General features: G+C 33.9%; 3 protein-coding genes across 5 annotated transcripts; 1 reads left to right on the top strand and 2 right to left on the bottom strand.

Annotated features, from left to right (window-relative positions):
• Positions 1–11560: 11560 nt before the first annotated feature.
• On the bottom strand, positions 11561–17087 carry LOC120625714 (GTPase Era, mitochondrial). The gene is made up of 5 exons (XM_039892873.1): positions 16829–17087; positions 16582–16706; positions 15172–15346; positions 14275–14460; positions 11561–12013 (listed from the first exon to the last, which is right to left on the bottom strand). Exons 1-5 carry the CDS (start codon positions 17015–17017, stop codon positions 11627–11629), a joined length of 1062 nt encoding a protein of 353 aa, XP_039748807.1. The 5' UTR covers positions 17018–17087; the 3' UTR covers positions 11561–11626.
• Positions 17088–17582: 495 nt separating this feature from the next.
• On the top strand, positions 17583–21604 carry LOC120626081 (histone-lysine N-methyltransferase 2C-like). 2 transcript variants are annotated; one of them, XM_039893369.1, is made up of 6 exons: positions 17583–17775; positions 17891–18103; positions 18528–18832; positions 19192–19752; positions 19996–20364; positions 21343–21604. In XM_039893369.1, exons 2-6 carry the CDS (start codon positions 17953–17955, stop codon positions 21487–21489), a joined length of 1533 nt encoding a protein of 510 aa, XP_039749303.1. In that variant the 5' UTR covers positions 17583–17775; positions 17891–17952; the 3' UTR covers positions 21490–21604. The 2 variants fall into 2 exon arrangements, with proteins under 2 accessions (XP_039749303.1, XP_039749302.1); XM_039893368.1 differs by having other exon boundaries at positions 17855–18103.
• A 2350-nt stretch (positions 21605–23954) lies between these two features.
• On the bottom strand, positions 23955–25939 carry LOC120626082 (mpv17-like protein 2). Of its 2 annotated transcripts, none has more exons than XM_039893370.1 (4): positions 25813–25939; positions 25261–25492; positions 24594–24832; positions 23955–24130 (listed from the first exon to the last, which is right to left on the bottom strand). In XM_039893370.1, exons 2-4 carry the CDS (start codon positions 25484–25486, stop codon positions 23987–23989), a joined length of 609 nt encoding a protein of 202 aa, XP_039749304.1. In that variant the 5' UTR covers positions 25487–25492; positions 25813–25939; the 3' UTR covers positions 23955–23986. The 2 variants fall into 2 exon arrangements, with proteins under 2 accessions (XP_039749304.1, XP_039749305.1); XM_039893371.1 differs by lacking the exon at positions 25813–25939 and adding an exon at positions 25577–25658.
• Between the last annotated feature and the right edge of the window lie 89 nt (positions 25940–26028).

Here is a 26028-nt window from a genome sequence, read left to right as displayed (position 1 = left end):
GTAGTTTCAAAGTTTATCAATCACAAATAAACAAACAAACAAGCAAATTTCCTCCTTGTAATAAGCTAGCGAGTAATTTGAATTTGATTTCCGGGAGTTCGAATGTCGCTCGCCACCCGACTTGCCCTCGCTTTTTAAATCTCTGATATCCTTTAAAATATTCATTTGAATGATATGCTGAAAAATACTACTTTAATCCTCGTGAAATGAACAACTAGTTTAATGTATTAGATAAGGAATCGTATAGGAGATGTCTCTTAAAAGTTCAAATTTTGTATTAATCGTAAGCTTATAGAGAAGTCCTATTATAGTATTAAGGACTACGTAATCGATAAAAAGCTTGGGTGTGAATTATGGCTCTAACCAGGTTGCTGTTCTAATAATTTTAAATGACAATGTGAGATGGTGATAACAAAAATAAAAATTGGCTTATGTTTTAATGATCGGCTTCTTATACCAGGACGCGTTTGGAACCCTCGTAGCTTTAGTTATTAAGTTTACGAATATGGTTATCGCCACCATCTCACTACCGTGTAATTCTCATGTAATGTACGCTTCAAAAGTGCCACCTATGGGCCTACTTGAATAAAGATATTTTTAACTTGACTAGTGTATTATTTAAAATAGTTTTGTAAATAACCAATTGTTGTGAAATGTAAAACATAAAAATGGTTACTATGGGTTATCCTTTAGAGATAAGCATATCATCCAGACTTTTTTGTGGACCTTTTTAAGGTGTACAATACTGTACTACATTATTTTGATCTATCTAGTAGGGTTCAGCTGGTCTGCGATGCAAGCGCAAAACAATGTTTTTATTTCCGACATCACAATAGAAACCTCTAAAATTATCAGGCTTATAAGTATAATATAGTAGATTATGCATTTATTATACATATAAACTTTTCTCTTGAATCAGTATATATATTAAAAACCGCATCAAAATCCGTTACGTAGTTTTAAAGATCTAAGCATATATAGGGACAGACAGACAGCGGCAAGCGACTTTGTTTTTTATACTACGTAGACAGTAGACGTAGTGATAATATAAAGTTTAAATATAGATTTATCATCAACCCATTTCCGGCACATACAGGACACAGTTCTCCCCTAAGAATGAGAAAGGTTTAGGCCGTAGATCTCCACTCTGGAGTCTGGCCAAGTAAGAATTGATAGACTAAACACGCCTTTTGAAAATGCTATAGATAGTCCCGAAAAGTTAGGTGCATGCCAGGGATCGAAACAGTCGTTCTGAAAAAGAGGACGAAGCCCTAACGACAAGATATCTATACATCAAATAGAATTCAAGTATTTTATTGATTCGAACTAATTTGATTTGATTTAGTTGTATTTGTGTGACGTAAATGAATTTGTATTTGATTTTGACAGATGGTTGTGTCAATAACCACCACGGTTTGGTAATCGCATTTACTGGCATTAGTAGCATACAGGACGCTGCTTCCTGCTCTCCGTTTTATTCACTTAGTCCCCTAATACGACACTCGCCGGAATGGGAGGAATGGTGACAAATGCATGCATGATCTGCCGTCACGAACCGCATAGACAGCAGTGGCGTGCACTTCATACATGCACAAAAGCAGTGCCTACCCTAAAATTTATATACGATTATAACTCGTATAGGAGGAAATTTTTTGCTTTTTTGCTCAATTTTCCCCGCTGTATGCATACCCTGGTAATAAACCCAGTGCACGCTACTGATAGACAGCGCACTTAAGTATAAAAAACTAAAAAAAAACACATTAAGATTAATAACAATGTTTGTTTATGATACACGTAACAATAAATGTGAATATTTTTGATTAAATAGATAGAATTTTTAGTAAGCATGACAGTTGGAAGTTATGTGCGTAAATATTCAAAATTAAATAAAACTTGCAAAGGGTGAAAGAAAACATGGTGAGAATACGCCAAGAGCCTTCCATACAGTTCTCAAAAGGTGTGTGTAGCCCAAACGGCACTTGCCCCGCATGGTGGAATACGGCCCAAATTTTTCTCACTGTGGGAGGAGACCCGTGCCCTGTGGTGGTCCGTTAATGGGTTGATAACGACGGAGAAGATAGCAATACTGTTTAATTGTACCTCTTGTCTGGACGCATCCAAGGTATCCATCAACGAAACCGCTGCTCAGATTGAGCTGTCAATTACGTCACGGCTCTCCCGCCCTTAATCTGTCATCTAGACACCAATTAAGCACAAACTGCCTCGGCGTAGTGTTACTGCAATTTATCTTGTATAATACTTAATGGCCTGAGAGAGCGTAGATAATTTTGATTTCGCGTTTGATATAAACTGAAATTAAAGTTTACGGGAAACCCTTGAGCGTTTTCGAGATTGGTACCTAAGTAGGTATTTATTTTAGTTTTCCTGGGATGCCTTACCGGTTTCTTCTCAGCATCGCTACGGAACGATTAATTGCTTGGAGGCAGGCCTTTATCAATAGGGCGATGAATAGCCACGGCCGAAACTTCACACCAGAAGTAAGGATAGCTAAATCTAGCTGTTCAAGCGCATAACTGTAGACATAAGCACACGAATAAATTTACAGTACACTGATCTCACTTGGATTTAAATTACTTTACTATACAAGACGGAGTGGAGTATCGTTGCATGACTATACAATTCGGAGGCAAAGTAGCAAAAGTAGGCGTTTCTTCAGTTAAAACTTCAAAGTACCTCTTTCACATCATGAATTTTGTGTTTAAATTTAAAATTGTAAGGAAGGCAATGTAGAAGATACACCTGACAAACATCCAGTTTTTGTCAAACACCCCCTCAAACTTGTCTACACGCTCTCGTACATAATTAAATATGTCGAGTGTAGAGAATTAAAAGCAGTTATTTATGGAAAGTAATTTACGTAAGTAAATAGGGTCCTAAATGAAAATAGAACATTTCGACAAAATTGTTAACGTTAATACACCACCTCATCTAATGAATATACTTAGCAGAGGTTATGCTGGTGGTCTTCAGGAAATAAACTTAAATAATTATTTATACATAGAATACATAACTATTTATTTAAAGTAGTGTAGTAAATAAACTTAAAAGTATAATTAAGCGTACGAACTAGCTATTCCTATGTTTTAAGTAGACAAATTCTAATATTTTGATTTTTTTTTAGTTCTAACTTGTCATAATTTAATATTTAAATCAATTGCAATAATAAAATTTAATTTGGATATAATAATTTAAATTAGGTAAAGAAATAAAAATAATTTCGACAAATTTTATTGCAATGCCCCGGCGGGGCGTCATGTCTCTTATTTATGTACATGAAGCAATTAATAAACAATAAATTCAATGTTTATACGATATTTTTGGATACTAGGTAGATATAATTAATTTATTTCATTTAACACAGTAAATAAAAAAAAACTAAATAAATGTACAACGACAGAACACACCTCGCCATCTAGCTCCAAAGTAAGCATAGCTTGTGACATGGGTACTAAGATAGCTGATGAATATTTTTATGAATATAATATGTTATATAAATATTATAAAATACAGATAAACACCCAGACACTGAAAAACATACATGGGCAACACACAAACATTTTTTAGTTGTGGAAATCGAACTTACGGCCTTGGACTCCGGCGCCATTCGGCTATCAAATGAGGAAAAAATTAGGTAAGCATGAAGTAATGTGTACTAAGATATCATTTTCCATACTACTGATTTAGTGCAACACTGAGTCGCACTTATTACTGTACCTATGTTTGATTTTTTTTAGATACTTATCTGTCACCTCGAAATCCTTATAGACCTTCCAGACAGACCAGAATTAATGGTGCGTCGTTATCCCTTTTGTACCTGCTCGTAATCGGTTTCAAAAGCGAAACTTTGCCAACAAGTTATTTTCATACGGAGCATAATAGGTATATACGTATAAAATGGGAACTTCTATTATGCGTTTTTTACGAACGGAATATTATCATTTAACTATCACATTTAATTATTGTTACGGTTTAAGGTGTCATGATAGAGTTATTCTAAAACAGTTATTATTTTAAAGCATTAGGAATGCTAAGTATATCGTAAAAAAATTCAGTAAATTAACTTTCCTTGAAGTGATTTGTGACTTGTGGCCGTGCGGTTACTTTAAATGCTTATTATGAAGGTTCTATGAACATGTTACGGGCCGCCGTAAATGTAATGCGTACGTAAAATAATCGTTACATTCTGTACTACGAAACTAAGTATTCGATTATGAGTCTCATAACCGAATACTTAGTTATTCTAACCGATTGCGTTATCTGACGCCCACTAAAAGAAGGAATGAAAAACAAAACTTGTACTATGTTAGAACTGGAAGCCAATCCTCAATTTGTTAAATCCCCAGTATAGTTAAAATATCCATCAGTTAGGAGCAATATGACGGGATAGTTTACACCTCCTCGTTTACACAATGTCCGCGGTAAACTTTTTGTGGCGTCCCGAGAGCTTTTGATCCGGACGTTTCTGCGGGAAAACTACTCTCAAAGAATTATTGCTTTAGGTATGGTGGCGTAAAGTGCGCAGTAAGTCTCTATTATCTACGCCGTTAGAGTCGCGTGAATGAAGGCGACGAACGTGGTGGGAATGTACAAGCTAACTCAATTCTTGCGTACCCGTACTACGTACCTACTAACATTATGGCACTCATTTTTATGTGGCCAGCTTTTAGGAATAATATGGATATGAAGAAATTCCGATGGTCGCTTTTATGGGTCGACCGTAATTTCGATGCTGTACGTACTATAACAGCAATTTACATGCCTAATATCCTGTTAGTAGGTATCTAGGTTGGTATTTCAGCAATATAATCCGAATCAGAATACATACTTAGAATTTAGTATTTGCTTATATCATTATTAATGGTTGACAAGCTGCAAATAATTAATAAAAAAATGATAGGAAACCCACGTCTTAAACAATCTATTACCAACTGCCTCGTGGGTTCTACAATACAGATATGTTGAAATCATATTATTTATGGACTAACCTAATGGTAAAACTAGATTAGCAGTCGACGATTCCGTCTAATTATCTTGAATTGGGTCTTCATGTCCTCTATGTCCAGGGTCTGATGATGAAGCAGAGGGATGGTAAAAAAAACAGTTCATGACTGGTTTCGGCCACGATGGTCAATCTCCATAGGGATTTCCCAACCTTGCAGGAGATATTGTTGTGCATAAGTGTTTGTGTGAACACAGATGCACACTCGATTCCCTCTCATAGTCCGATAAAACGGTAATTCCTATAAGTCCGGAAAGAGGTCAGGCCCAGGACCGACAGCTTTACATGCTCTCCGAGGCACGGGGGTAAATCACCGCCAATGCCCAAACTCCAGTTTGGTACTAAGAATTCCTTGATATAAAACCCCAATCCTATTTATTAACCCAACAGTGGGCGAACTCACGATCTGGTGACCTGCACTCAAACATGCTCACCACTAGACCAAAGAGCCAGTTATACTTAAGTAATGTAGTTATAGTATCTTCCAGACCAGACAAGGCCTTCATAACAATACGTATAATAATTTGATTTCTGAAATACTTATAATTCAACATAGGAATTAAAAAATAGCATTATCTAGGCGTATAACACAGCTTGTATTTGCTAATTGAATTAGCAAATGGCTATTTGATTTACGGGAATTAGCCTACCGAATATGAGGACGAATAGGTCAAAGATAATCTATAACAATGGCACTTACTACTATCGCTGAAAGCAGTATTTTTACACTGTTAACTTTGTAAATAATGTTCCACAGCTCAGTAATTATAAAAAAATATAATAAACCTTAGTGTTAAAAAGGTTAGAGATTTAAAAAGGTACTAGGAATCAAATATAAAGAAGAAAAAACTTCGCCTAAGAATACTTTTATCATTGGTAAAACGGGTTAACTGAAGTGAGGCGCCATTTATATGGACCATCTTAAGTTAGGTGCGTACTTATACTGACTCCAGGGACAAAATCTAATTTGACGAAACCCTTCTTATCCTTGATCAAGGGTCGTTTAGTGAAGATTAATTATTTGTTCACAATGAGATAATTTATAAAAGGCGTTTAGCCCTATTCTTCGCATGATATAATTACTTACCTACTTGTATATAGTCGGACTAAACTGCATTTTGGCAGTAAATAAATATTTGTAAACTACGCATTGCATCGCATTTACGTGTGTCTTTTTTATAGTATTGATTGACGGACCAAACACTGGATCAACCAGATGGTAAATGAACAACCGATAGCCATCGCCTATACATAAATTTAACAGGACAAAGTCCTAAAAGCGCCGCCCTGTGTCCATCAATCTGGAGCCTAGGTGTTAAGCCTCATGTGTCTGTAATTACACCGGGAGCAGCGTTCTTCGGACGGGAACACAGCAACGCTACTTGGCGGCAGAAACAAGCATGGGAATAGTATATACGAGCTCTGTCACAAAAAGCTTCGCTACTGTGTGCGTATGGACATGTTTCAATTTATTTTTTATTGTTACTAGGTACAGAAAACAGATAATAACTAAAGGTAGATCTAAATATAAGTAATAAAAAATTTTGTTCTAAGCTGAAACCCAAAGTGTGTGTGGAATTGAATTAAACAAAAAGTTAAAATAAAATTAAAGTTGAAACAAAAAATAATGATAGAACTTTAACCTTATTTTTGATGCCATACGTATCCGTGCTCCATACTCCGATATATAATGGAGGATTCGATATATGACATTTGATGACATGGTTGTCACTGCGTATTTTTCTAATAATACGAGTTTTTCATTATTATAACTGTGTATCCATATAATACCCCATAGGTATTATATCTACATCGTTGCAAATGGCAGTTAAACCTCTTATCGTTTTCTACGCGACATCGTTCCGGAACGATCAACCGATTGGCAGCTCGTCTTTTCGGTAGGGTGGTGACAAGCCACGGCCAAAGCCTCCCACAAGATTAGACCAGAGATAATTTAGAGACTATAAATTCCTAATTGGCCCTGCGGGATATCGAACCTGAGACCTCCCACACACAAGAACACAGCGCTCAACACTGCGCCATTGAGGTCCCTGTGTATAAGCTATCATATGATGCCCGTCTCAAAAACTCACCCCGTATAGGTAGATACGTGGTTTATTTAGGATCGTGGTCTACTCCAGTTTAATTAATCTGGGTTTGATGATGGATTAAGTTCTCGTAACGTGTGACGGAGCGGGAGCTCATCGTCCGCTCCAGTCTACTTCGGCTTCAAACGGATTTAACTTTCATGTTGTCCCGCGCAATTTGTACACAAGCAAACAACAATTATAGCAATTAATTGCATTGCGTAGGCACATTGGGTTAAAAAATATTGTTTAATATTCAATAATTAATAAATTGCTCAAGTTGTAAAAAAATGTTTTTATGTCGTGATAAAAGGGCAGTGATTCGGTAATTAAATACGAGCAGGATTTGTAAGCCCGAGCCGTAGGAAGCGTAACATTAAAAATTTACAATCAATAGCGTATAATAGACCACTGTTAGACTAAAGGCCTTTCGCGCCGGGTGGGTTTGCCAATAAGCACCACTCGCTAGGCAGACGGGTGGGTGATAGTTGGTTATATTCCCAGTTGGTTATATTAGTCGCCTCGTACGACAGTCGCAGCCGTATTCGGCAGGGTGATTACGTAGCTCACGACAGGTTTGCGACATGCGTAAATCTTGCAATCACTGCTGTCAAACGTCACTTTTGTTTCTTTATTGTATGCTGATGGGATTGCCTCGGTCTTGCAGCGCGTCAGGGATGTTTGCCGAAGCGCATATAGATTGTTTCTACACTTGCTTTCTTGCTTTTTAATTGTACAAAACGGTGTACATCCTTGGTGCGCAGGGTTCTGGCTAGTTCCAACGGCCTTCTGAATGTACTTGCTGGCAGGACTGATTGTCAGTACCTGTGCCATTGCTGCATGGTACACGTGCTTTCCAAACAGGCATGCTCGAAGGGTTTTATATAAACTATTTCCTTAGGCTAAGTTTACTAACAGTTAACTTTGTATTTTACTAACCATTTATGATCCAAGTCGGTCGAAATAAATGAATTTTATTTTTTGACACAACTGAAAAAATGTTTGTGTGATGAACACGAATGATTTTCAATGTCTGTTTATCTGTATATTATAAGTATTAATGTGTATAATATTCATAAAAGTATTCACCAGCTAATAGCATTCACTCTGAATAATGTGCCGCCAGGATACTTTGCCAAATCCCCATATCATAAATTTTCATCACATCATAGATTTATTTTAAATTTACATTTGGTCCCTCATTGGTTTATTCCGAACACACTCCCCCAACAAATGCACGACATCTTCGTCATCAGCTATCTTAGTAACACAAGCCTCACTTTGGGGCTAGATAGCGATGCGTATATTGTCGTAGTACCTATATTTATTTATTTTATTTTATACCTACTACGTATTAGACCCATGTCAAACAAGCTTCAAAATACAGGTTTTTGAAGAATATTGCAACAAATTTGTTAATAGGTAGGTACATAATTTGCAATTATATGCCTAAGTAACTTCAAGCCTATACAAATCAGCGATAAATCCCTTTAAAAGGTGGCTTAGTCTATAGGTAGTAGATAAGACGCTTGCTCCCAGCTTCAGAACTTTACCTAATCAGATAACAATAAGTAAATGAAACTATCTATTTATTTTCTATTGCGTGGAATGGATTTCAGCTCTAGCTAAGTTAATCTAGGCTTGAGCCTAGATTAAATTTGCATTATCTGTTGAATATGTGTAGAGCTCAGTAGAGCAGATAAAACGTTAATGTCTCCTATACAATTTATTTAGTTAGGCAACTTCGTAAACGATTAAACATGGAATACTTACGAAGTTTATGATCTATTCAAAGTAACTTTCTATATTTTACTTGGTACCTACTGACTTAAAACTGTTGTAGAAAATATTTATTTCTTGCTTTTTAATTGTACAACAAAGTCGGTTCTTTATTGTCAAAAAAAATTGTATGATGTTAGGTATCAAACTTTACCTAGCAAAGTTATCTACTTTACAATTTAAACCCCCCCTTTTTGGCAAATTTTGAACATTCAAACCTCTCATAGATTTTCGCATCCTCCTCGCATTAATTGATCTTGAGTATGTCGGTTAAAAAGATATAACCCCCTAAACTTGGCTTCCAGACCAGACTAGGCCTTCATTACAATACTTATTAGGTATAATAATTTGATTTCTGAAATACTTATAATTCAACATAGGAATTGAAAAAAATAGCATTATCTAGGCGTATAACACAGCTTGTATTTGCTAATTGAATTAGCAAATGGCTATTTTATTTACGGGAATTAGCCTACCGAATATGTGGACGAATAGGTCAAAGATAATCTATAACAATGGCGCTTACTACTATCGCTGAAAGCAGTATTTTTACACTGTTAACTTTGTGAATAATGTTCCACAGCTCAGCAATTAAAAAAAACTATAATAAAAGTGTTCTAAAATGTATGAGATTTAAAAAGGTCCAAATTTTATCAAGTTAATGTGCTACAGGTCCTGCAAACTAGTAGTTAAGTGTTAATTAATAAGTGTATAAAATATGTATAGGTAGATTAAAAATATGCATAGGAGTAGATCCCCCTGCTTTAATCCCTCTATAGAAGATTCTGAAACAGCTTACTGCCAATACTAAAACACCCAATGTCCTAATAACCACAATATCATGCAAACGGATGATAAGTACCTAATATTGTACCTACTGAATTTCATAATGACACTCCTTTGTTTTTTTTGCGATCCTTTCTGCGCAAAGGGTTTACTCCGGGCCACATTCTTACTGCTCGATGCGTGGTATCTGTATAAATTTCAAAAAAAGAACAAAAAATGCTGTAAAAAAAAGTAGGCTATTCGCATCCCCGCCATTTTTCTTTTTTCGATATTTTTATTGTTTTGTTTACAAAAAAAGAGCGGCTGAAGTTTTGACAGTAGGTACACCGCCAAATATTTTAAACGCTGCAAAAGACATATCCAGCAATCTACTTCACAGTAAGCTAACTGTTTCAGAATGAGGATCAGGATCCATATTATAGGCGTAGATAAAATCTTGTATGTCTGTTAATAATTACTTAGGTATTAAAACATTCATGTGATACTTTTATAACACGAGTCAAACAAATTCGTATTTTAATACCTTCATAAACAACAGATGTATAACTATGAATTGATTTCATTAACCATTTTACCTGACTCGCAGGTTCAGTCGTTAGCATGTTCGATTACGATCATGGACATGAGATAGTATTCATAGGTGTATCTAATACCTAGTAATACGAGTTGAGTCCTAATTAAATTAGCAACGGGCTGTTTGATTTACCGCAATTAACCTACCCTGAAGTGTGCGTAGTCTGTAAATATAGACCGGTAGGTATGCTACGACCGAGCTGTGTTACAACCTACCACCACAGTAAACATATAAGCTAAAGATATTAACTGTACTACTACCATCGCTGTAACTGTACATACCAGTATTACTATAATATATACTTAATGTTAACATTTTGTTACTGTTTTATATTCCTTAGACCGGTACGTTCAGTAGCAGTGAGCGTAGTATATTAGTAATTCAATATACCTTTGCATGAAACATCCACTGGTATTGTTTTCTAAAACGGCTTGAAATTTGTTAATTTAAAAGAATTGAATGATTCCAAAAAATATTTAGATAGCTAGGTAGCTAGGTAGCTGTCTATATATTTTTTGGAATTATTCAATTCTTTTAAATTAATATATTTCTCGTATCTAAGTAGGTACTTAGTGAGTAGATTGGTCTTAATAGCACAAATTACTGAGAAAACAAAAGATTGAATGATAAAGCTAAGCAGAAAAAAAAATGTGCAAAGGCGGTCTTTTCGAATATTGGATATTGGATAGAAGCAGGCGTTACTTTGCGGAAATCCATGATATATTATGAAAATTAAGCTTAAGTTGCTATAGGTACTGCGCGAAAAGCCCGAGATCAACCCTGTGTAATTGTAAAATAATTGTTAAAAACAATTATTCACTGAAAGTCAACATATCCTGAGGATGCTCCGGTTTCGGAGCGAAACGTGCGTAGAGAGTACATTGCCAAGATCTGTTTGGTGTGGAGTATAAGGATTGAAGAAATTATAAATTACACCACACAGATTCTCCTGCTTTTCGCGGATTATAGCTAATTAAGCTTAATTTTTCATAATATAGCGGTGTTTTCGCTTTAAGCGATCTCCTCCCGACAATCCTTATAAATTTTTTTCTTAATAAATTCTCCGTACCAACCCGGAGCAAGGAAGCGTTGTTATTGTATTTCGGTAATCGCAGGTTTTTCATAATTCGTCCAGTATAGGTTTTTGGTTATATTCGGCTACAACTTGCAACTTTGCGTTCTAAAATCCAATCCGCATGGTTATTACGTAGGTATGTCACGACAGTAAAACTTTTATAGATTAAATTAGAAAACGGGATTCACGTCTGTCGCAAACCAGTGTGCGGCGACGGCAAATAATTAAAACAGTAGACAATTGCTTAGTATTTCCTATTTATTGATTGCTTATAATAAACGAAACAGAACAATTATACACCTATTCTAAAATCTTAATGATTCTTCCGAAGGCGCTTTACTTTTCACTTTTAATCGGATATCTATAACTACAGTCTTCTTAAACATGTCAATTAGATCATTTCTTACATGTGACTTTATCTGCTGTAGCCTTCCTCCACCTGCACCGCTTATCAACCTAGCGAGTCTGTCTGTGGGGCATTCTACGGAAACTGAACAAATAATTTTATCGTCATGTTTTGCATCATCGAAATATTCTAGCTGCGTTTTCAAGTTGTATGGAATCTCTTGCGCTAGGAAGTCTAAAAACTTCGCTCGCACCGCTTCTTCTATTAATATTTCAGGTGTTTGGTCAGACCATTCGGACGAAGAGTAATGTAAAGATCGAGTTTTTGAATTTTCTATGAGATATTTCTGGAAAATAAAGGTGCAATTTAAAGAATCATGAAAAATGAACGTGCGTTACAAATAAATTAACAGGTCCAACCAATTCGACCCAAAACCGCCAATATGTAGTTAACTACAAAGTCAAAGTCAAAGTCAAAAATATCTTTATTCAAGTAGGCCCACAGGTGGCACTTTTGATGCGTACATAAGAATTACACGGTAGTGAGATGATGGCGATAACCACATTCGTAAACTTAAAACTAAAGCTACGAGGGTTCCAAACGCGTCCCGGTCTAAGAAGAAGCCCACAACAAACTTAGCCGGGTGTTTTTTTTTTTCTTTTTTTTGTTATCGCCATCTCACAATGTAATTTTAAATTATTAGAAGAGCAACCTGGTTAGAGCAATAATTTACACCCAAGCTTTTTTATCGTTTACGTAGTCCTTTATACTATAATAGGACTTTTCTATAAGCTTACGTTTAATACAAACTTTGAACTTTTTAAGAGACATCTCCAAGATGTCAATTGGTAGTTTATTGTAGAATTGTATGCAATTTCCTTTAAACGAATTATGAATTTTATGTAACCTAGTATATTGCACTGTAAGTTTATTCTTACTTCTAATGTTTAAATTATTGCAGTCACATTTTTTCTTAAATTTAGAAATGTTTTTATGGACGTACATTAAATTTTCAAATATGTACTGACTATATACACTGTCATTATTTTAAAATCTTTAAATTTATCTCTCAATGACTCTCTCGGACCCATTTTGTAGATAGAACGAACAGCCCTCTTCTGCAGCACGAAAATAGTGCTAATATCAGCAGCATTACCCCAAAGTAAAATTCCATATGACATAATGCTGTGAAAGTAACTAAAATATACCAGTCTAGCAGTTTTTACGTCGGTCATATGGCGTATCTTCTTTACCGCATAGGCAGCAGAACTAAGCCTGTTCGATAAATTATTTACATGAGGGCCCCATTGAAGTTTAGAATCTAACGTTATTCCTAGAAAAACTGTCGTATCCTCCAGTTTCAGTTCCTCATTATTAAGTAGTACAGTGGTTTTCACGTGTTTAACATTAGGTAAAGTGAATTTTATACACTTGGTTTTTTTTCCGTTAAGAACCAAATTATTAGCTTCAAACCACTGTACCACTTTAGCGAGAGAGTTGTTTACGTCGTCAAAAGCTAGTTCACGTCGATTTATTTTAAAAGTCAGTGATGTATCATCGGCAAACAGAACTATCCCGTGTTTATCCTTGGCAAGGTAAGGAAGGTCATTAATGTAAATAAGGAACAGAAATGGTCCTAATATAGACCCCTGTGGGACACCTATTTTCATAACTGATCCATTAGACCGTTTTCCATTCACGTCGACTTTCTGAATTCTATCGCGTAGATAGTTACTCATTAAGTCTAGAGCTACACCCTGAATTCCATAGTGGTGTAGTTTCCTAACTAACGTTTCGTGTTGAACACAATCAAACGCCTTAGATAAGTCACAGAACACACCAAGTGCATCACGTGACTCCTCCCAGGCTTCAAATATGTTTTGTATTAGCTCAACACCTGCGTCGATTGTTGAGCGACCCCGTGTGAAACCAAATTGCTTAATATGAAGTAAATTATACTTATGAAAATGGTAAAGTAATTGATTTAAAATGAGTTTTTCAAAGATTTTACTGAAAGTGGGTAGTACGGATACTGGTCTAAAGTTAGTGGGGTCAGAAGTACTACCCGATTTAAACAATGGAACTATTTTACTAAGTTTCATTAAGTCAGGAAACACACCACAATCTATACAATTATTAAATATTAAGGCTAAATCGGGTGCAACAATATCAATTAATGATTTGACAACGTTTACGGAAATGCCCCACAGATCATTTGTTTTTTTATTAATTAATAATTTAAAGGCTTTAATAACGTCAGAGCCACTAACATGCGTGAATTTAAAAGAATGGTTACACTCAGGCACATTTTCCTTTAATAGAGAGAGAGCCATATCTGGTGAAGAGTTTAATGATTCTGTTGTGGAGACGGGAATGTTGGTAAAGAAGGTTTCAAAAGCAGTAGCCACCTCGAAATCTGTTGTTAAGGCTTTATTATCTACATTAAGTTTAAAATTAATATTTCGTGGTGTTACTCTTCCCGTCCCGTTCTACGTATTGGCGGTTTTGGGTCAAGGGTCACCTCTCAGAAAGAGAATGCTGTCTGTTATTCCTGAGATAGTAAGATGATACTTATTAAATCTTGTAGTGTGAAACAAACAGCCTTACCTTTATGTCACTTACACCATCACCATTCAGTGCTGACACCAAGAACACATCAGAGAAATGACTATAACCTCTTTCTTCAATTTTTTTGTATTTATTTGCATTTGGTATTGGATTTCCGGCGATAGCACCATTTGTAAGATTTCTAATTATTGATAATAACTGTTTTTTAGATTTCAGCATATCAACCTAGAACAGAACAAAATAATCTCTACTAAATATTAAGAGTACCGTAAATATAGCCATTGTTACATTTGAAGTTGCACAGAAACCACACTCTCCGTAATGCAATAGTTAGTTATACCCATAGTTTATGCAGATAAAGCCAATTGTTGACGAAAATAATCAAAAGTAATAAGGAAAAGATGCTGTTATTTTTCAGTAAAACAATAAGTTGCATCTAGATTGGTATAGGGCTGTTGGCAAGGTTATATTAAATTAGATTTTGATAGGTGTGATGTTATCTGAATATAAATGAACTCAATTGCTTACCCCTAAAGGACAATAAATTAGAGAAAATTAGAAAGAACACCTGGATGCTATTTTGACTAATTCTCTGACGCAGCGGTGAGCTCTGTGGTTTTTAAGTGGGAAGTGGCGGGTACGATTCCACGCAAGTGGCACTTTGGAAATTCATGATATCTGAATTTTCTCCAGTCTTGTCTGGTGGGAGAATGCAGCCTACTAACAAAGACGTGCCGCTAATCGATTTAGCGTTCAGGTACGATTTCCCATAGAAACCAATTAGGGGTATAGGTTTACCTAATAAAACTGCCGTAACCCTAACAGGTTAGCCTGGTACCATCTTAGTATGCATCATTGCTTGGGCTAACATAAAAAGCATAATGATCACCAACTAAAGACAATCTATAGATGCAAGGTAGACAGTTTATTACCTACCTTATTAATAATCAAAAAGCTTGGTATATTTTCAACCATTTCTAACATATTAATGACATCATTGTGTAGACTGTCCTTCGTCCATTTATTAGATATGTCATGGACTACTCCAATAACATCGGCACACCTTAAACTCTTCTGACAAGCTGCAAGCATGGAATCTGGCAAGTTATACCTGGAAGATGTACAAAAAATATGGGTAAGTGTACTAACTTTTCGTAGATTAATTTTGTATAATGACAGCGACAATGTGAATTTAATGGTGAGAATACTGATCATAACAAATTTGTTAATCAACCCACTTTATCTAAATTTAACAGAATAGACTACCGATTGGGGCAGTGGGCAGTGTGGTGTCAAAGTCCAAGGCTGTGGGTGGGATTTCCACAACTGAAAAATGACTGGGTGTTCATCTATAGACGATAAGTATTTATGTATATTATTGATATAAATATTCATTAGTTATCTTAGTGCTCATAACACATGCTCCAATTTGGGCTAGATGGCAATCTGTATAGTCTCACAAGAACTAAATAATAACATGACTAACCAAGACCATGGTATTTGGAACTCCCCAAAAAAGACTATGTCCAGCAGTGGACGTCCATTGGCTGACATGATAACTGGCCTAACCTAACCATTCAATAACTTAACGTAGATTGATATTTATAAGTAAATCATAAACCAATATCATTGATATTGTAGTTGTATAATATATTGTATTGTACCTAATATGTTTAGTAAAAAAACCAGATTCAAAACAGATTGGACAATATGTATAATTATACTAATCCTATTCCTGTATAAACATTAATTGTTATTTTTAGCTAATGTAACTGTGCTAGTACCCAATGGGCTCCAAAAGTATGAACCAGATTTTAATCATTTTTTTGCTAAATTATTAAATTAATCAGTGAATACAGAAACACAGGCTATAATTTATCTCCAAAAAAAAAAGGAGATCCTAAGAAAATTTGAATAATTTAACCCAAAGTAGCATAATTTTGCCTATAAAATTTATAACTGAGTGTGCACTGAGCTATGATACATAGAAAGTATGTACTTCATGATTAAAGTACTCATTATTACTTCATAGTTAAGTCACAATAGCAGTTGTTGTGTTCTAAATTTTATAAAATTTAATTTAAGCAGTATGAATTCTTATTTAAATAAAAAGTTTTATCATCAATGGTATATAACATTAAATTTTCTTCCAGAATTAATCAATATATTAAAAATTAAATGAGTTTGGGTCAACTATATAATTTAACATGGTGGCAAAACGAAAACTAATTAAAAAACTACAAATTGCCAATGCACCAGCAAATGGTTGTTTTATTATAAGGTTGAAGAAGAGAGGTGTTTGAACAACTGATTGTGGAGAATCTGTAATAAATTAACTACACCTACTTTTTTTGTTCTTTCTCAGTTACTATGCCTGGTGTGTCCAAAAATACAATTTGTGTGTCGTTCTCAAAACAGATTGCCCTCACTAACTTTGTAGTAGTATGTACTTTATTGGAAGCTGCACATATCTGAAATTAAATTACTGAAATTAAAATAGTTACTTTCTACCACAAGTACATCTAGACCAAAATAAAGCCGGTAAAAGCAAAGCGTATACATTTTGTATTAAAAACAAATTAAAATAACATACCTTTCGCTCAGTAATTTTATTAATTAGAGTACTTTTTCCAGCATTTGGAGCTCCTATGATTGCAACGTTAACCACTTTACAAAGGTCTTTTTTAAAGTCACGTTTAGGCTGTGAGGAGTACGACAATGTTCTCAATATATTAAAATTATGACCTCTCAGGTGCAACGAAATCAAAACCAGTGTAGACATTTTTTTTTTAATTAATTACAAATGTAAACATCGAAGTAGTAATTTACGGTTCATTTTGGAGGTTATTTCGTATGACATTGACAGTTGAAATATAAGACAGGAGTTTAGAGGCTTGCAGGCTCATGGAAAAATATCGATATTTTTCATTGGATACTTCTATTTTTTCATTTTACAGCACAACTAAACTTATTTAATACTTGTCATGACTGTCTTAATAACGTCCTATTTCGTTTGCTATTCTGGTAAGCCTTTCACCACTTTAAAAAAAAATTTACATGGAAGGGAGTAAAAAATGATGCAATTTTATTTAAATTTTTACAACAGAACAAAATAGAGTATTAAATGTGAAAATGAAATATTTTATCTTCTTGTGTTAGCTAGTATCATATTTAACTTTTTATATATCATATTAGTTATATATTAGTTTAGGCAAAATAGTTCGCGATTTTGGATGAAAATTGGTAACACGGTGGAAGCAGTCCGAAGCGATTATATCGATATAAAAATATCGATACCTATATCAGTAGAGGCACATATTGACACAGGCATATATAGGCACGTACAGGTACAGTCACGGATTAAGGCTCTAAGGTCTATTTTAGTTTCTTCTTGTTTGCCACTTGTTTACGAAAAGCGGATCAACTCCTAAAAAGATATTTCGGACCATTAACTTGATTTGTCTTTATTTGTAAAATATGTTATTTATTGCAGAATATTTAAGCGAAAGTGTTTAAATTTATCGGCATGCATTTGCTCAGGTATTTTTTTAATGAAAAGTAAATTTTGTACTGTCGTCTCATCGAAATGAAGTCTTAAAAAAAGTTAATTTTATTCTAGAAATGTCAGAGATAAAGTATAAAAATCAAATTCTAGCAGCAATAGATCATTTACGTTCCCGAAAATCACGACCAGATATAAACAGAATTTGTAAGTTTATGATAAAGTGTTATAAAGTAGCTCCGAAAGATACTAAGGCGGACCTTAAGCGTTGTCTGAAGGAAAAAAGTATTTATAAAGTTGATTATAAAGATAATGTAAGCTACAGAAACGCAGCAAAGTGGCGAAAAAAATCAACACAAAATAACAGTAAGTTCTCTTAAAATTCGGCTAATAAATATTTAAGATTTATTATTTTAAGCGGTAGCTATCTCGCTATCTTTGAAACAGCTTTTTTTAAATTTATTATTTGTATTTATGTAACGGATTTTAATTAATTAGGTAATTTAATTTTACAAACATGGATTTCATTTGTGCAATGCTGTATCAAACAGGTCATAACCACTTTTTTTTTTTTAAATAATAATGTGCAGAAGATGTACTAAATGTTTACTCATTATCTATTGTGTATATCTCTATTGAATTATGAATCAAAGTGAAATTACAACTTAATTGTGAGACAAAATAAAGTGATCCTTTTATAAAGGAAACATTGTGAATCAGTTTGGCTTAGAAGATTGTTTGTACAACCGTATTACCATTGGCTGTTTTATTGAAATTGTATTTTTTTCAGAAATGAGTAATAATACAACTATTGCAACCAGTGAGCGACGAATTATAACATCTGCTATCGCAACTTTAATATACCAAGATCAAAGTTACTTAGAAAATGGCATTGCATTTGATGATCTTGTGAGAGTTGCAGCTTCACAGGAGTCCAAATATTCTAAGAAACAACTTGAAACAATTATTAATAAAGAATTGACATCAGGTAGTTTGGTTAAGCTACCAAATGGCACTTTGGCCCTCGGCCCTGCCGATCATGATGGAGACAGCTCTGATAGTTTCAAATTTGAATATAATGATTGTAACACAAAGGTAAAATGGGATTTTTATATGTATATATAGGATAATTGGAAAACTATTTAGGACTAACTTTAGATTTGGCAACAAATTTAAAAATGGAATGCAAAAATCTTTCAATTATTTTCCTAGGTATTTTGCACAAATAAGTTGTCTCACCCTCTCCTGAGACAATTACACAACACAATTGAATATTTTCTTAATTTTATTTTACAGTTAATTTAACTTACTTATTTGACTTTAACTAATATGTGAGGCAAGGCTTAGATGTTACTTAGACAGTAATTATAACTGATTTAAAAAAATATCAGTTAGTACATTGAAACTGTCCCAACTAAAAAAGTTATATTCTATTAAACAGAATTCACTTTTAGATGACTTCTTCAGCCAATTCTTCATGTCGGTCCTCACCACAGCGCATGAGAGGTAGACCTAAAAAACGTGGTGGTGGAGCATCCAGTAATAGCACACACAGTAGCACTACAAACAACAATGCAGGTGTAAGAGTTGGTGAGAGACGTAAAATGGCCAAAAAAGTATTTGATCCATCTGACAATAATGTTCCAAGCAAACGTAAAAGAGGCAGACCAGTTGGATCTCTAAACAAAAGTACAATAAAGAAGAGATTAATGATAGCAGGCAAAGATAAGGAAGACACTCCCTTATCAGATAGTCAGCGTTCATTAGATGGAAGTGCAGATGAAATAGAACAAGATGAACCCCAACCTCACGAAACATCAGGTGTCTGCTCAGTTTGCAGGGTGCAAAAACCACGAGGATCAAATGACAGACTGGTAGAGTGTCGAGATTGTAATAATAAAGCTCATTTGAGTTGTTTACAATCTGGTTCAGGTATTTTAAAACCTCGGCCAGATAACACATGGCAGTGCCCGCATTGTAAAACTTGTGTAGTCTGCTGTGAAACTAATGATGCTGTAAGTTCAATGCAATTTTATTTACTCATTATTCAGATATTATTTACGTAACTGCTGTAAAAAGGAATGAACTTAATTCAGGACTCATTTATGTACAGCTTATTGGCTCGAAAAGTTGCGTGTATAAAATCGACCGCCAGCTCGCGCCGAGCTCCGCCGTCTCTCCAACTTCATGTTTAATCAAATAATTGAAATGAGTGCAAAAAAAGAAAGAAAAAAATATATATATTATCTTTATTTCAGGGTACATTAACTGTATGCAGTATTTGCTCTGATGCATATCATGCCTTATGCCACACCCCACGGATACCTGAAAGGCTCAAAGCATGGGATCAGTGGGAATGCAATAATTGTCTAGAATCCCGTCCTACAGTCGTGGGATCCCCTGCTATAATACCAAATAACATAAATAGTATAGAATATTGTAAAAAACCTTCACCAGCAATAGACCCATTTTTAAAACCACACGAATTAGATAGAGCAGCCACAAAATTAATTGATGAAACGCCGATAGATATAAGTATACCAGATATAAGTAACTGGAATGTAGATGATGTATATGACTACTTCACTGAGCATTTTCCTGAAGCAGCCCCAATTTTAAAAGAACAGGTAAATATTCAAATGTTTATGCCCACATTATCACAGAAGTGAAACTGCTAAATAAACTCAAATCATTACACCTAGCACATCTGAGGCTGCAAACGATTTTTAATTGGATGTTATTATCTCTCTCAAAAAAATGTGTTAAAACGTTACTTAGAAATTGACTAAATCTCGTCCAAAAATATATAGCAGGTAGTGCATATACCAAACCTTTAAATGACTTTTAACGAAAATTAATACTCCGGATTTCATTTATATATTTTTTATTTACTAATTGCGCCACCGAATGGTGAAGTCTTCTTGATAGATTATATTTTGGATGGATTAACTCTTATATTAATTTTTAAAACAGTTAGTTTCTATTGATTCCAGATATAAACTCATAAAACAGATTTTTGTTTGGACAAAAAACCGTTTTATGAGTTTAAAAAAAAAAATAAGGCAACAAGCAGTTAAATAAAAATATTCAGAGCCTTTAGAACCGTTATACATTTATTAGCACATAGCTAAAGGTGCCAATTTTTTTGTTCACAAAACTCTGAACCTAACTAAAGAGCAACTACTGTGTTTCTTGCCGGCTCTTCTCGGTAGAATCTGCTTTCCGAACCGGTGGTAGAGTCACTACAAACATAGATACATACTTGACGTTTCAAAAGTGTTTATAAAGTAGGCCTACTTGAAATAAATGAATTTGAATTTAACTTAATCAACAGGTATTTACAATGCTCCCTGTAGAAAAGGATAACCGTTATTTTAGAGCTGTCAATTTAGTTTTGTTTGGTTTGTGATTTGTGTGCAACAGAAATGGCACCACAATCAACATAGATATTGCTGTACAATTTCTTATTGAGCTAAAATCCACCTTAATTATTTTTAAATTAATCCTGATTTGATAGACATAGCTTTAGAACTCTTCCTATATATTGAACATGATTAGTTCTCTTTTTATGATTTATAGAGCGGAAAATATTTTTTTTATTTTAGGAATTTGATGGTCAAGCTTTGAGTATGGCGCGCCGAGCGGACATTGTTCGTGGTTTAGGACTGCCCCTTGGTCCTGCATTGGCCCTATACAGGATTGTAGTGAAACTACAGACAAGAAAAGATGATTGGACAATGTGTTGGGGATGAAAAACTACAATTAAATAAAGCCAATTAAATAAACATATTAAAATCATAATACTTGTAAAGAGTATTTCTATGTGATCTTAGTATTTTGGTTAAATACATTTTTTATTGTTTAGTTCTTAAGTTTTTTTTTTTGTCCCAGAAAATTTACTATTGAAAGTATATAAACATTCACTGATACAATATTTGGAGGATTCCTCGACATAGAATTTTTTTCTTTACATTGGACTATTTTAAAAAATTTGGAAAATCCAAAAGTGCACGCCTCATAATCTCATTTTTTTCACAATAAAATTGATTTTTTTTTAACTGAAACTTTCAATGCTCATTACAAATTTTTTTTTTCATATTAATTATTATTCATTTTTTGTAAACAAGACACGGGAATGTCATAATGATTGCACATTGAAAGTTACAATTAATATTAGCTAGAATAATTACATGGAAATTTAACGACAGTGAATTGAACGCTCATATTAACTAAGAAATTATGTCGTGTGTTACTTTAGATAATTAAAAAAAAATTATTCCGATACGATCATTTTTTCGACCAATTTTGATGCCACATACACCCGTCCATACACGGACGTCCAGAAAAGATTATGTTTAATGTTATTATTTACTATGTTAAACAAAAAAAATGTTATTGAAATGTATTTTATGTGACTGACAAATTATTTGACTTGATATTAGTGTACTCAAATTAACCTGTAAGTGCAATATAAATAACAAAAAATCAATTTCAGTTTCGTGAAAAAGGCTTTTTTTGAAATGTCGAGAGTAGAGCACAACCTCAACGCTGCGGTTATGAGGCGTGCAAAGAGCTCTCTAACCGAAAATAATCATTTGATTTAAAGGAAAGCTTGAAGGAAAAGTTAGTGTGTGAATATCAATGCATTAACGTACATGTCAATTCTATTGTACTAAAATAAACTATGATGAAGCTGTTTTAGGGGGATCGACTTTGATCTTCACACATATAACTTTTTAGATCTATGTGTGTTTCAAGCAATTAAATATCACTTTCCTTATTGAGATTGAGACAGAAATCTGCATGCCGACGGTTCTCTATAAAAGGCCTGTAAAGCCTTTTCATTCTGAGTGGAGACTCTACCCTGTAGTGGGTTGATAAAGATGAAACAAAATAAAACTAAATCGACTATCTTTTTCCAGGTTACACAGTGTGAAAGGATCAGCAGTACTTTTAGACTTACTCATTTAATTTAATTTAGATTTTTGTTCAACAGAATCTGGCCCCAATGTGGGTGATATAGGCTACTTCTTGCGGTGCCTCGTGACTAGCGAAGGTTGGTAGTCAGCTTCGTAAATTCTTGTCTATTTTTCGCGAGGCGAAATAATTCTGCTGCACTCAAATAGGCTACAAACACACTGAAATAGCTTGGAAAAAATAACTATTATAATACACTTTTATTGACTACTTCGCCCGCGACTTCGTATGCGTTTGATTTTGTTTTTCATGTGGCATTAAATTTAGTTGCAGTTCTAAAAAAAAATAAAGTATTCAGTATCGCTAAGCCTTAAATGAGGGGTTTGCTGCTGTCCGCTGAGGAGTTCTGTTCTCTATCTCCAACCACAGTTTGGGCAAAATAAAACACATATTCTAACCTCTATAGTACAAAAATAATTATTTAAATCGGTTATAATTTGTCGGAGTTATGGTGTACAATCGTCAAACACTTTCATCCCCTCTCCCAGAGGAACCGAGCTTAATGTCGGGATAAAAAGTATCCTATATTACTTCTAACACTTTCAAGAATATGTGTACAAAGTTTCATGAGGATCGGTTAAGTAGTTTTTGCGTGAAAGCGTAACAAACAAACCTACATTGACATTTATAATATTAGTAGGGAAGTAGGGATAGGGATTGACCATAAAGCCCATTTGTCGAGTTTGTCTACTAAAGCGCGCTAATCTTAGAAACTACTGTAAGTAGAGATTTTCAGTTTTTTAGCTAAAAGTGGTTAATTTCAGTAATTAAAATATTATCTTTGTACTACCCATACGAAACGGGCGGCTAGGTTAAATTTATAACAACAACAGTATCATTTTTGAGTTATGCGCTATTAGTGCTATAACATCGCAGTATGTACCTTAGGGCCAAGCAAACGAAGTAAATGCGATGCTACGCTGTTGGGAGAAAAATAGCGGATGATAGGAAAGAAGTATAATGCGGACAAATCCGAAGGGACCCGCCACTATTATAAAACTAAGTTTTTATATGTTCGATCGCTCTTATCTCAACTATTAGACGGATTTCGAAATTTATTATATGAAGTTTTGTACTTAAATTAATTATTTATTATGAGTAGGTAGGATCTTTGGTTTTGCTGATACAATATTATTTCTTAAAACACTCTAAAGTGAGTATTACCGCCAGGAAGAAAAAAAACAACCAACTACTAAATTAAAGCTATTTTTTTATTACTTTATACATATTTATCTAATTATAATATTTATATTTACAGTCAGTAATCTTTCGTTATTTGTAAAGATCGTAATGCTTGATAAATGATAAAAATACATTGAAAACCATTGTTGCAATATTAATATAAAATACCCTGTAGTGTGTTGGCAGATAATAAAAATTAACAAACTGCACTGGTGGCCAAAATAAACAATCACCCTGAAATGGAAAGTTATTATTAGCTGTTTAGATTATCATTAATTAACCATTAAACCACCTTATTAATTAATTAAATAGTATAAACATGGGTGCTACTCCACAGTAAAGCCAAAAAATGTTAATTTTGCATTTATATAAATTTTTAGCCAAGAAATGTGGAGGTAGAGTTAGGGAGTTGGTAAAGTTACATCCAGCTTCCACACCACAACGCAGTACACCAAACTGTCTAGTATTGTCACTAATATGTTATAATAATGCCTAAGCTCTTACTCTCCTATGGATCATTTTAAAAGAGTGTTATATTAACACTCCTTCTAGTAATGTACCTATTGAGTCTTGGTTGTATATTAAACAGTCTCAGTCATCAGAATTATCCTATTGGTTGGCTAGGTTTGAGTATCAATTAGCATAATATCTTATTCTGCCTAATTTTATTTTATATTATATAAAAATTTACACTCACCAAGTAAGTATACACAAACTTTTGTTTTATTTCTTCCGTGCATTGGCTAATAGTTTTCTTTTCCAAAACTCCCATTCCATAGAAAAAGCATAAAATGGTAGCTGGAGATGCAAATAACTGATCGCTTATTATCTTTATCGCAACAGTTTTCAGGTTGGCTAGTGGCATTAATTTATCTAAATAAATATAATAGTAGTGATGTAACGGCCCCATAACAGTACCAACTATTAACATCCTTGCTGCAAAAGTAAATTAATTAGAAAACAAATAATGCATACACAAACCATAAATTACAGTAAGTCAGTAAGTCATAATATCAAAAATAAAGAAATCGAAGTCGCCCAAATGCCAGAACTGCTAGAACATAGAAGTAGCTTGCAGTATCTATTTACCAAGGCATTGTGCTGATAGCAAAGGAGTTACTTTTGTAGACTAAGGTGTTAGTCATTAAAAATAAACAAAGTACCTACCTACATAATGGTTGAATACCTCCTTTTTTTATTAAAATTGTTGCACCCTGAACCAACATAACACCAACAATAAGACTGTTGAGATTTCAAAGTCTTTTTTGAAAGCATTGTCACTATTGATATGGAGAGTGGAATTTAGATAAATTGATACGGAAAGAATTCCTCATAATATTGGTATCTCATTAATGAAAATATACCTGCCCGAGACCAGTCAAATGCAGGTAAAAGTTTTGCATGTATTTCAACTTCCTGCTGAACCCAATCTCCAATAGCCATAAATCCTCCTGATGTGACACTATTTGTCAATAAAAGATTTTTTTTAAATAGAAAGTGCACTCCTCTGTAAAAAGAAGACTTCATTCTTCTTTGGTGACTTAAATTGACTATTGGCTGTATCATTTTCAAAATATTAAGGCGGAACATAATGATCTGAAAGAGATGAAATATCTTTGGATTATTACCTACATTATCTATTAAATAAACTTCTTATTTCTTAGCTCCTACAGTACTCACCTGCTATTATTTATTATTTCAAAATTCTGTAGCTATACTTAATTTACAACTTTGGATTTATAAACAAAATGTTTACGTTAAGTTTTTTCCATAACTCTTACATAATAATTTCCATTATTATAAGAATATTAAATTTATAGAATTCAAAATTAGTGATTTCTTGATGTAAATTTATTTTTAAGCACCAAAAGTTACAAAGACAAATTTTATAAAATTATATTAGGCATTTAACTTACTGTTTTCTGTTTATTCAAAGTAACTTAGTCAAAATTTTATAATTATTGTTTAAAATTTGCGCAAATTTTCTTCAAAATTGCCAAGCAGGGCTTTTCCTGTCAATCGGTTCACTCACCACAGGGCACAGATTCGATTGCCCGAGATGTTAATGTCACTTAAGCTTAGATGAGAGAGATGAACAAAACAACAAAGTGTTTTATTTATTTATTTATTGA

Source organism: Pararge aegeria, chromosome 8 (assembly GCF_905163445.1).
Source record: "Pararge aegeria chromosome 8, ilParAegt1.1, whole genome shotgun sequence".
NCBI classification, from domain to species: Eukaryota; Metazoa; Arthropoda; class Insecta; order Lepidoptera; family Nymphalidae; genus Pararge; species Pararge aegeria.
Note: the sequence above shows the minus strand (reverse complement) of the source record. Positions and strands in the feature narration are given on the sequence as shown.